The sequence below is a fragment of the Falco naumanni genome, chromosome 4 (genome assembly GCF_017639655.2).
Source record: "Falco naumanni isolate bFalNau1 chromosome 4, bFalNau1.pat, whole genome shotgun sequence".
Lineage (NCBI taxonomy): Eukaryota > Metazoa > Chordata > Aves > Falconiformes > Falconidae > Falco > Falco naumanni.
The window spans coordinates 59566313-59579104 of NC_054057.1; the positions used below are offsets into that span (position 1 = coordinate 59566313).

At 43.5% G+C, this 12792-nt stretch overlaps 1 protein-coding gene across 1 annotated transcript in view; it reads right to left on the reverse strand.

The window, feature by feature from the left end:
- The window catches only part of OBSCN (obscurin, cytoskeletal calmodulin and titin-interacting RhoGEF), a 185715-nt gene that overhangs the window by 16907 nt on the left and 156016 nt on the right, over positions 1-12792 (reverse strand). The window contains 14 exon segments of the mRNA XM_040591699.1: positions 151-228; positions 752-797; positions 1548-1700; positions 2230-2256; positions 2797-2969; positions 3112-3189; positions 4274-4334; positions 4906-5106; positions 5728-5809; positions 6296-6464; positions 8320-8432; positions 8767-8909; positions 9245-9368; positions 11378-11626. Of these exon segments, the coding sequence (XP_040447633.1) occupies positions 151-228; positions 752-797; positions 1548-1700; positions 2230-2256; positions 2797-2969; positions 3112-3189; positions 4274-4334; positions 4906-5106; positions 5728-5809; positions 6296-6464; positions 8320-8432; positions 8767-8909; positions 9245-9368; positions 11378-11626 (1697 nt within the window).

Below are 12792 nucleotides of genomic sequence, written 5' to 3' on the forward strand. Positions count from 1 at the left end.
ACCGCCCTCTCCTGGGCTTATTCCCCATTCATAACCAAGCTGAGATCTCTGCTGTGCTCACTGTCCCAGCCTGATGGATGTTAAAAGCTGCAAATGTAACTAAAAATACATGTAACTAAAAAGAACAAATGTAGATTAAGGCCAACTCACCTGCCACTTGCTCCGAGCCACAATGAATTTGAGCTGTTTGGTATTAATGAAATGAGCTTCTTCGAGGGGGACATTATGCTGCCAGATGGAATGAGAGGAAAAATCGTTGGTTAAAAAATCCTGACTTTATCTCCTGAGAAGTGTTTAGGATTCCCTCCTTCCAGAATTGTTTAATTTAGGAAAGTTAAAATAGACCAAATGCTAAATTGTAGATTATATCGGCTTTACCCACCCCACCCCCCTTTTTTTATTTTTGTTAATTTTTAGCTCTTCTCCTTAGCAATTTAAGGCATTGGAATACAAACCCTAACTTTGTTCTGCAAAGTCATAGTTCCCTTTCTGTACAGACATGTCATATCTGCTCATGTCAGTAGTAATCTTTATCTTTTGAGAGGAAAGGTATCTTGGCATGTAAACATCATGTTTCTCCTCTTTCTAGAGAGCCATGTCTGAGCTTCTTTATAGGACAGAAAGTAGGAGACCAAGAGAAAAAATAAACCAGCAAATATCATCAAGCAGCTTTATGAGCTGCCCCTCCAAAGATCTCTTCCAACCTCCAAATCTTTTCAATGATTCTAACAAAGAATGAGAACAAACTTACCATGAACCACGTGTGGGAAAGACAGTCCGAAGCACTAGGCCTGTCTCTGATAAGAGAAAAGATCACTGTTTTAGTAACAGGGCGCTTCCAACAGCAACCACAAGGTCTTCCTGAAAGTGCCTGCTTCACGTGGGCACACACCTACACTTTGGTGTATGTCCTTAGGCTGCTGTTTCAGAGCTGAGAAGCCCAACAGACAGACAGAGGCTTTCAGGCCAAGGTTTCCTTCCCCTGAGGTGAAACGATCCTCCATTTTCAGCCTGAGACTCCCTGCAGATCCTTGGAAGACCCCATGGCACTCTGCAGGGAGCCTGCTCACGGGTGGCGAGAGCAGTCCTAAGACTGACTTTGACTCTCTAGGTGGCCAGAGCAAAAATAGCTTTGGCAGCAAGCAGAAAGAATAGAAATGAAATTAAGCCCCTGCAAACATGCCTTCAAGTCACCTTTTGTACTTGAAATTGCTTAATAAATATGGTTAATATTATTTAATTCTTGCATAACTCCCTCTATATCAATCCTTGTTCTTCCCACTTCTCTACATCATTTCAGAAACTCGTCTGCCTGGCAGAATCAGGGAGTAAGGACATAAACACACCAGAAACAGGTCCATTCGGCAAATTGCCAAGTTACGTTTTGGGTAATGGGGAATAACAGAGCAGAATTAGGGCATAAAGCACCACATCTCACTCAGCTTTCTACTTTTCAAAACACCCGCAGCTCTGATGAGCTGAGATCTGCCTGCTGAGATGCCAGCATCTTTTCACACTGGCTGTAGGAAGCACAGAAGGGCACTCACTCGCGGTGCTGCTGCAGGATCCTTTTCATAAAGTCCTTTGCATCTTCACTCAAGTGAACAAAATCAGGAATGGTCCATGAAATTTCCCCATTTTGGATATTTAGAAGAGTTCCTCTGTCGTTCTCCCCAGCGAATGGAGACTTGCACGTTAGGCTTATTTATTGAACACCATAAAATAAAAGGAGACAGAGTTTAGACTTTTATTTGCTGTTCAAATGACAGAAACATAAACACTTAACATGGGGCTTTAAAATGCTTGAGGGACTCCGTGCGTGGGACTTGCAATGCTTATGAGCAGCGCATCCACTAACAGAGCATCTTTCACCCCAGCATTACATGGCACTTAACTGAATTATTTATCCTTTGTTTCACAGATAAGGAATTAAGGGTTTGATTTTGCACAGCTACAGCAGGGTGTTGGCTAAACCAGGTAAGGGGAAGACTGAAGCTCATCCACCGCTCTCATTGCTAACTGCAAGGAGGGCAGCTGTCAGGTCTTCAAGCAGGGATAATGACCAAAGCTCTGAGCAACCAGGAAAGAGCAAGGAAAGGAGAAAACCACAAAAGAACTTGCCCTCGTTATAGAAGGACTCAATGTTTCACTCAGATCCCTCACTTGAAGGTACTGGAGGGCTCTGACTGACAAATGGATAATAAATGAGTCTTTCCAAAATTTATTTACCTTAAATATGTGATGACTCCAACGGCCCTGAGGAAAGAGGGGACACGAATGTCAGGTGTTCATCACTGTTTTCCATTTCTCAAGCACACAGCCCCTCTTCCTGCCACTAGACACCCTGGCACAGTAGGATCACCTTATTCTCCTCACCTTTCCAAGGTAAATAAATCCCCAAACCTATTGTGTTCACCCTCCAATTATTTTCCCTTCAAAATCTTTTTTCTCAAGTAATCCTCCATTTTTAAAGCACAGAAAGAGGAGAAGACTCAAAATACTTTTTTAAAGTTTGTTTACCTTTTCTAGAAAGCCCCTTAGGATCATCGTCCCTAATCCTCCCTCTAATAAAGATAATCCTCGCTAAGATGCTCCTTTGCATTAATTAGCTGTCAGAGTTCAATTGTAGTTGAACAAAATAGATAGAAGGAGCTTTAAAGAGCCCTAATGGGCTTTGCATTCTCAGTGTTCACTTTCAGCTTCCTGTGCTGTTATCAATACTCCATTTACTTATTAACAATAAATGGAAATGCAGGCTGTCTAGGGCAAATGCTTTTTAGAAAGATGGCAGGTTACCAGATATCGGTTGCTTTTGACACTGGTGACTGAGAAACAATTTCTGGGGCAACAAACTCTGGAGACCCGTATTTGCTGAACTGAGGCTCGTACGGTGTGATCTTCTGAGCAAATCCAAAGTCACAGAGCTTAAGGTCTTCCCTTTCAGGATAAACCATGAGGATATTCAGCGGCTAGCAAATGAAATACAAGGGAGAAACTTTTCTTGAAAGCAGGCACTATTTTCAGTTGTAAGTAAGAATGATTTGAACAGAGAATGCTCATTCCTTGACCAACAGGAGGCTTTGATAAGCTAGACCTGCCATTGCGCATTACCTTAATGTCCAAATGAAGGATGTTGTTGTCATGAAGATATCTGATTCCTTCCAAGATTTGCTTGATATACAACTTGACCTAAAAATTACATCAATTATTAAACAGTTATTAAACATTAATAGTAAATAAGAGGGTCCCTGATTCCACCAGCGTTTGTAATATATGAGAGAGGAAGAGTAAGAACTAGAAATACTTCTAAAACTAGACTGAACTTCTTATATTAGTCTTGCAGTTGAAATAAGATGTAAGCCAAACATTACCCTGTGGAATGTGTGACCACGTTGCCTTGCTGGAGCCTTCTATAGGTCAAAAAGCCCTTTAAAAATAACAACCCTACAAACATGCAAAAAAAAGATATCTAAATCCTCAAGTTTGATGAACTGCATCGACTAAGTTATCTAACTCAAACTCTGTTCTGGCTTGGTATAAATCAGGCAAACACATTTAAAACACAAATACATTTAGAAACTGTACAGTAAACCTATTTTCTTGACCATATGTTAATCAAATCTGACTATGACTGAATAAAGAGTGAATATTTACAGTTAGTTTCAGCTTTGGAAGTTCTCTACCTTTGGCATTTTATAGTGTTAGTTGACATTTGATCTTTAAAGGTCCCTTCCAACCCAAACCATTCTATCATTTTATGATGCTTCCCTCTGAGTGTTTCTAAGAAAAATCGATTTTACCAATAAATATGGGACAGGACACCTGGCTGCTAGATGGGAAATGTGAAACATCTTGAACTTTGAGCACCAAGGATTCAAAAAAGCCCTTAGAAACCATAATTTCAGCCCTTGATTTGGAGACTGAAAGGGAGGGGATAGAAGTACAGTTGTGAGAGGATAAAATGTTATTAAGCAAGTGGAGACACAGAAGTGCCAGGTAACAGCAAAGAAATTAGGGTAATAGAGTGAATATAATCTGCATTAGGCTGGATGCAGTGCTGGTGATCAACACCACTAGCTGGTTCCAGTTATTCCCCAAAGAAACTCAACTTAGTAATGAAAGCTGATGGGAGCACAATTTAAAACCTGTTTCTGTTTTGACTGGTTATCACTGGTTGAAAAACGTTCCTCATATTCAAAAAGGAAAATGCAGCTGGAAGATACTCTGGTGGTACCCACCAGCTCTGGACTTTCAAATGAGAAAGAAAGATTACCTCTGCTTCAGTGACAACACTCTTCTTGAATAAACGGTCAAGGAGCTCTTCGCTGGAGCATCTGACAAGGGCATTAAGGGAAAACTGAACTACAGTTCAAAGCTTATTTTTACTTTGTAACCACTGCTATCCAGCTAACAGCAGAATTCACAGGGTGATCTCAGGCAATGTAATGTGTATGTAATTTGTTAAAGTCTCTATTGCAGCAGCATCCTTCCTGCAGAATTGGCAGCGCTAAACCTGTGCTCCCTACAAGCAGGAGCACGGTATCATTTGTACTAAAACCTACGTGTTGGCTATGGGCTTTTCTGCTCTGCACTGCACTTTCCTGGTGCTCACTCAGACTGGATCTCATGGAAACGGAGTCCTTAACTTCCAAATATTTCATAAAAGCGTTTTGGTGCTTGACAACTCATTCATACTTGTATATACAAGTACCATGATTTTTCCTAAACCAGCAGAAACATAGTACTTCAGTGAAGAGCTCACAGAGCTGTGCCACCCTGCAGCACAGAGAAAGGTTGTGCATATCCTTTTATCTCAGGCAAACTCTAAAACTGGTTAATTGCTTAGTTATTTAATAAATGACCTCTACCTAATACTTCCCAGGCAAGCAGCATAGACAAGGATACAACTCCAGAATCAAAATCAGTGTTTTCCGTGTTTCAAACTGATCCAGGAGCCTGGTAATTCTGTCATGGGACAGAGAGGCAAGAATATCCCTCTCTTGATGCGCTCGAGCCTTCGTTTTGCTTCGCAGAGGTATGAACTTGGCAGCACAAGACACTCTGTTCCCTTTGTGCACAACTCGTTTCACAAAGCTGAAGCAACCCCTGTGTACAAAAGAAAGGACGAGCCCTGGTCAGACTTGATTCCAAGCTCCCTTGCACAGCAGGTACAGACTATTCCACGTCCCAGCCTTTGCCAGCTCCTGCTACTCAGGGCTTGAGGTCTCCGACAGGGAAAGCTCATTCTCCCGTGTGTGAGGTGCTGTTGCCCTCTCCTGGCTGTCTCCACAACACCAACAAGTGCACATCAAGGGAAAAGCCCTTTCAGGTGATGACAGCCTCGTGCTGAAGGCTGAGATGCTCTTGGATCCCATCCGTGGTCAGACATTGTGCCTGGGCATACATCGCGATGGGCTTGGGATGCTGACACTGCCCAGGAGCCATGCCTGGCACCTATCCTGCCAGCCTCTGGCTGGTGGTTTTTCTGGTGGGTGCTACCTGGACCTATGGGCTGTATGGACACCTCCATACTCTGTCAGAAACCTCTGGAAAGTTTTTCCAGCACATCTGCAATGGGGTGACCTCCTACTTCTGCCAGTACTTTCACCTTTTCAGACTCTTCCACAGTTGAGCCCACCCCTGCCTCTGGTTACACAGGCTCAGCAACTCAGATGGGCAATCAGTTATTATCTGGAGTGATGCTATAAAGCTGGAAAATTCATTTACCTTCCAATCTCCTGCTTAACCTCATAAAGGGAATGGAGCTTTCTCCTGGTGGCCACTTTCTTTGCTGCTTGGTCTTTCTTAGCTTTGGAAATGAAGGAAAAGATCAGTGTTAATAATCACACAACAGTGCTTTGCTAATAGTGTGCAAAGTTATTACATGACAAGGCAGGAATAATTACAGGGCTCTAAATGTCTGTACAGAATTCAGTGGAGCTGTTCAGTGACAGAACCCATCAATATGAACTTTGGGGCTGCATCTTCACCTGACATAAATCAGAAGAGCCAAGCTCAAGAGCAGAACAGCACCAGAGGCATGGCCTCACTTATTTCTCTGGCATTGTATGTTTGTCTAGTAGTCTGAAGTACAGAAAAAAATTATCTCATTTGTGTATATATAGAAGGTCAATAGATCACTTGCTCTTACACTGGATCCTGCTGTACTGGTAATACACAAATGCTACACACGAATACAGAGCAGATACCATGTAGGTACCAGAAGACGACTGCAGCAGAACACACATTGCAATGGCTATGGAAGCAACTCCTGCAGCTGAAAGAATGACATTACCTTCATGTACAATAAGCTCTGCTTTGCACAAAACCTCCCCTCCTGCATTTTTGGCAACGCAGGTATAAACACCACCATCTTCTGAGACAGCATCGTCCACGACTAAGAAATATGTTGTTCCTTCCTTCCCTTGATGGACCCTGTCGCTGTCCGTCAGCAATGAAGTGCCCTGAAAGAATGAAATGACATTTTGGCGCAGGAAAAAACAAGATGGAAACAGATGTTTCTTCTCTTCAAGAAACAAGCTAGAGGAGCAGAGCTACAACACACTGTTTAGGCTAGCAAAGTCTCATGAACAAAATGCTGGCTGAAGCAGTCCCCCATATCTAACTGCTTCTCTGCTTCCACGCCACCCAGTAACATTTTTATATCATAACGCACTGTGGGAATACAGGCCTGGGCAGGATCACCAGGGCTGTGTGGCTTATTCTTCAGGTCTCCCAGCAGACCATGCCTGAGCGGTCAGCTCAGGGAGCACCTTGCTCCTGCCTGGTCTCCAGCTTGTGCTGGCACTTGTGCTGTTTAATATATTAAGAAATACTATTAAAAAAAGGGACAGGAGGGACTGTGTGTGACATAGAGAGCAGTTAATGAAGACTGACAAAAGTACCTTATGAGGCCACCTGTCTGGGCAGCAAAATGCCAGATAAACATATATAATACAATAAATGTAAAGTGATGCAGCCCTATTCCCCCCCATGAAATATCAGCCTCTGAGCTGTTCCTTATTACACCAGAGCAAATCTTCGACTTACAGTAGATCACTCCATAGCAGCACCAGCTCAGTGCCTGGTGGCAGTCAAAAAGTACCAGATGTTAGAAATTCTTAGGGAAGAAATGAAGAGTAAGACAGAAAGCATCATCTTATAAACCCTGGGTTTGCCCAGGGGGTGGTGCTGTTGCAGCAGCGCTCTTTCTGTAACAGCTTCCAGGTGAGGACTGACAGAGCAAGTTGGGGCTCTTCAGCCGGGAGCGGGGGCTCTAGCAATGCAACATGGCAGAGCTGTAAGAATTATAAATAGCCACTGAGTGGGCAGGGTTTAAATTCTCCTTGCAGAAGATGTAAGAGCCAACACATGAAGCTCGTGGTAAATACGTGCAGAACTGCCCCAAAGGGGTGGCACTTCAGGCAGCATACTGTCATCGGCCGGAGTCACTGGCAAACCCCGTTGTACGCGCAAGATGTTTGCACGGGGGCAAGAGGAGGCTAGATAAGCACGTGGAGAGCTTCACCGTGGGTTCGTAAGCAGGTATCAGTTCAGCTAGCTTGTGGTAGCCCTGAGCTGCAAATGCCAGAGATTGCAAGAATATGAACAGGATGTATTGTATTCTTGCCTTGTTCTTATTCTTTTTGAGGTGTTCAGGTGTGCGCACGTGCACATGTGTGTGTGCGTGGGAGGGGTTCTTTGCATTTTTGCTTGTTTTTTATGGTTCTTATATTTGTCTGAGTAGCTCATCCTTGCACTTCCCAGAAGAAAAAAAAAAAAAGGAGTAAAACTTGTGCATACAAAATACTTAGTCAGACAGAAGAGTTACAGATAATCACTGTAGAACACTGTCATACTTCAGGGGCATGACAGTATTCTGAGGAATAATAAATTATTTCTCCTTCCTTTCTATGGGATATTTGTCCTTAGTCACACACATTTTACCAGTTTGCTGCAGAAAAGACAACAAAGCCTGGAAGTCACACTGACAATTGGAATAAACCACTCTTAATCCCACCCCTGACCCCAAAACTACAGGGTGGCTCTCAGGAAGGACCCAGGCTCCCCTCCAGCCCATCTTGGCCCCAAAACCATCTTGGTTGCCCTCTCTGCAAAAGGAGCCACAGTAACACTGAAGACAACACAGGGCGAGATGCATGGTTGGTGGTTCCAGCGAGAACTGTGGATGCTTCAACAAAGCCTACAGATATGACCCAGAATCAGTGTAAGAGGTGTGGGATGAAAAAGCAAAAGAAAAGCCCCCCAGAAGTACGGCACTGCAGTCCTCCCTTCAGCCAGAGACAAGCCTGCACTTACCTTAAACCACAAAACAGTAGGCTGAGGGGTTCCTTCAATGACTGCCTGAAATTTGGCATGCTCCCCAGAATTCACCTGCACATCCTCTATTGTCACTTGCATATAGGGAGGACCTGGTGAGACACAAGGGTTTGCTGCATGCACAATACCATAAATTTATTCATAGTGTGCTGATGAAGTTGAGTTACTCAAATGGGATGTATAGGACTGGCCATTTAGGATATAACATTAGCTTAATGTCAAATCAAGAGATACCACAGGAATATATTCAGATTTCTTATACTGACATTACTTTCAGCCTTCTTATCTTCTTGCTTATCTGTTAATTTTTGTTCAATAAGCAGTTGCTGCTCAAGAAATGGAACTATTTAAAAATACAGTTATTACCAAAATATAAGACAATGGCAATCATGGGACGTGGGAAAGGGAAACAAGGTTCATTCTTACTTGTTGGCGTCTTTGGGGTCTTCTCCTCAGTCTTATACACACAAGTTCTTTCTGTGGTCTCAATATAAACTTCACTGTGTACATCCCAGATCACATCTCCTTCTCTTCTGTACCAGTCTCCTGCCCCTGTGGCTGGTGATGTTCTTTCAGGAAGCCCAAGAGAAAAGATCATTACATAGTCACATAGTAGAGAGAAAGAGAATTACACCCTGCCACTGACCTGTGTGTTTAACCACCAGACAAATAATTATTTACTTAATGTTAATACAAGAAGAATTTTGTTCTGGGGGAACTAATTTCTCTCCAACCCTTCCTAACCTTGCACAATGCGTGTGTAAACAGGATTCTATAAATACTAACTAACTAACTCCAAGAATTAGTTCAAGTCACCAACTGCTTCCTCCACCATGGAGGAGTTGCTTTTCTTGCAGCAAAGTCTGCCACATTTGGGATTCTGTATATTGCGATGGGTATTTACCTGGTAATAGGAACAGTGCGTTCCTGCACGCTTTCATCTCCAGCAGCTGCCCCTTCATGGCCAGGACTGGGGCTGGGCTTTGGCACACTTGGTTCTTCAGGGGGAATCTGCCTTTGGGCTTTGTCTGGCAGCAGAAATAGGGCAAGTTAGACACATCACCTGTGACAACACACCTGAAAGCCAGAGCAAACCTTTGGAGCCTTCTCTAGTCTGCCTTGTGTCAGAACCTAGTCCCTCTGACCTCAGCTGAGTGCAACCACTGAAGCTAAGAGAAGAATTTGACCCTTTTAAGAAGACCACATGAAGCAAAGGGCTTGGATAACATCAGAGAGACTGACCAGCGGCACATCGCTGACTGGGCAAAACTAACTTTTCTGTACGGAAACACACACAGACCAAAATAGGAAAGGCAGTCAGTAGGGACAGGAAGAAATTGGATGATGGAAGGATAGCATGAATTCAGTACATCCTTTATAGGACATTATTTAAGTGTGAGTTACAGCTCTTGGCTATGATGAAATCACAGAATTATTTGGGTTGGAAAAGACTTTTAGGACCATCAAGTCCAACTGTTAACCTAACACTACAAAGTCCACCACTAAACCATTATTATCTGCCACTAAATTATGATTATTTTACCAAATATATCTTAAAAAAATGGTTTGATGTTCCATTCCAAAAGTACAGACTGTCTTTTGATATTGACCATTGGATTCACCCCATAGCATAAAGTACATCATCTCCTTTTGCATCTGAGAAGAAAAGGTTAAATCAAGAGGACCTTCTCCCCAGCAGGAAGGACCTTTTGGGGAGCACTCTGGGGATGTTTGGTGCTGGCTGGGTTTGGAAAGAAGCAACATTTTCTAGAAATCACATCAGACAGCTCATTGGGATGGAAAACATGGTTATTCAAGGCATTATTGGCAGGGTCAGAGACTCCAGGCAGGTGGGATTGTGCTTTCCTGTTGTCAGCACTATCAAAATATTTGCCTTCTTTTTATTCAAATCATGTGCTTATAGGGACAGTTGTCAAGTCTCCATCTTCTTAAAATAATTCCCCATATTAATAATACGTTTCATTTTCTCACACGAAAGGACTGCAAAACCATCTCATTCCCTGTTGTATTATCATTGTAGTTATAACATTTTACTTATGATTTTTAAGTCATCCCGCTTCACCAGAGGATTATTTTCCCAGATGATGTCCTACTAAAAAGGAAAAAAGGTTTTAAAACCCTGTCATTTTTTAATGCAGTTAGTTTGGGTCTGATTCCATGAAATGTTTCCATCCTTGTGGATGGACAAGAATATATTTTTTTTTTCAAACAGCACCTGGAGTTTGAGGGCTGAAGGCTCCTTGACATTGTCCTTTTAAGTTAACACTAGTGGAGGACAGTTACTTTGACTTGACACAGCAACAGCTCAGACAAGTTGGTATGGCAGAAGGAGAAGGAAGAGTGGAAGGTTTTCTGCTTTTTCATGTTTCTTTTACAAACAATGCAAAGACAAAAGACTCATTCTCCTGGCAAGACACAGTCACACGCATTGATTCTAATCACACAGAAACTGCTAAGGAGTCTGTCAAGGCTTCAGGGCCAGTGAAATGCAGGTGAACTGGATGCACTCAACATCCCAGAAAGTCTCTGACAGTCGATACAGGGGTGTTCAATGCATTTTCAGCTTGTTTATGGCAAACAATAGAAGTAAAGCCACCTCCCTTACCCATCCCACCAAATCAAAAAACAAATGGTTTCTAAAAAATGTAAAGGGATCCCACCCACCCTTCTCCCCGCCCAAAAAAAACCCCCGAAGCAAGTCTAAGGTCAAAAGCCCAGAGGTGGAAAAAAAATCCTCTATCCATCCATTTTGGGCAGGTGATGAACCAAACTCTACTTCAGACACAGTTTTCAAACACCTCCTGTTTCCAGAAAGATCTGCCCCAAACTTGTGTCCGACCTAACCCCGACCCACAGCCCCATGTTCTTTGGGCCTGAATGCCCTCTCTTAATCTTCCACTGCTCAAAACACAGTGAATCAGAAAAATAAGGGGAAAAAACATCATTAGTGGTGTGCTCGATACTTGTTTCCCTCTTGAGTCCCATGGGACCTTTTCTAGACCCACACCAAACGTACCATGCCCTCCTGCCGCCTGGGTTTGGGTACCGGCTTCCTGGACCAGCACAGAGGGCCCGGCTGCTGGGTCTGAAGGAACGGACCCAGGGAGGCCAAGGCCACCAGCTCCTCCTCGCATGTCTGGGGGAAGAGTCACCAGCAGTGACGCTGAGTCCACCAGTTTCTTTAGAGCTGTCTTGATCTCCTTATCAGCACGCTGAAGTGAGGCCTGGACAGTGGTCTCCATCTCTGACTGTGGGGAAGTCAATCCTACAGACAAGAACAACAGCTTTTCTCTCTTCAGGGTAAAAAGAAAATAGCAGCATCCAACCCATGGAAATATTTGCAATTCTACCATTTTCCCCTCCGAGAGCAGACAGCTGATGCAACAGTGCGTTATTCCAGAAGAAGGAACATAGCTAAGACTTAACATAATAAGGTTGGCACAACACGCTTCAGAAAGACATATCTCACCAGGCTGAGGACACTGCGCCACACTGCACACAGATGGCCTCTCCCCAGACAGTGGAACAAAAGATCCATCTCCTAGCTCAACCCTATGTTGGCTGCTCTATCAAAAACACCTTCGTTAAGATCAATGACACGAAGCCAATGGTGACCCCATTGCACTGGCACAGACCCTGCGTGCAAGGAGGAGGTTATTCTCCCAGGGGAGGAGGAGGAGTGAGCAGGCACTAGCCTCATCGGTGACTCTGGAGAAGGGCAGGGTAAAGAAGGGAGAGATGTTCAGCTTCATGAGCTTTAAGAGAATGGCAGAGCAGCTACTCCTTGCTCTAAAATAACATATTTGTCCTGCTTTGCAATATCTCAATATTTTTGCTGGGCTTTGCGCTAGAAGGTACCTGAGGCTTTCAAATTTGTACTGGCCTATGCCTTTCAAAGATAATCTAGAAGGAAAATCACCTGGTCTAGTAATGCACAGTGTATAGGGAAGCATTAAACAAATGAAGATATAGCTTCGGCTTCAAGAAACTCATGCTTCTGAAGACAGAGAAAACAAAAGCCTTTGCAAACAGAAAAATGGATTTTCAAACATATGCCTTTGTGGAATGGCCACCCAGGAGACAAATACTGTGGTTTCATCCCTGGTCAGCACTGGTAGAAGCAGCTAGGCTAGGATGGGATCATAGGACCTCAGGAGTTCATCTCATCCAATCTCCTGCCCAATATACCTTCCACAAATCTTGACGAGGTGCCACAAAGGGGCACCCGATACCTAAGGAAACGCTCCAGTAACCATAAAGCCAGACAAAATGCATGTCAGATTAAGACAATTCATCACGTTCATGATGTGATTGCTTGCCAAGCAAGAGTGCAAACGTGAAATGACATGTGGTTCAAGCAGATAGTAAGAGCACTTGCACACAAACGGTTCTGACTTGCTCAAAGCCATTGGCACAGGAGCACGTCCAGCT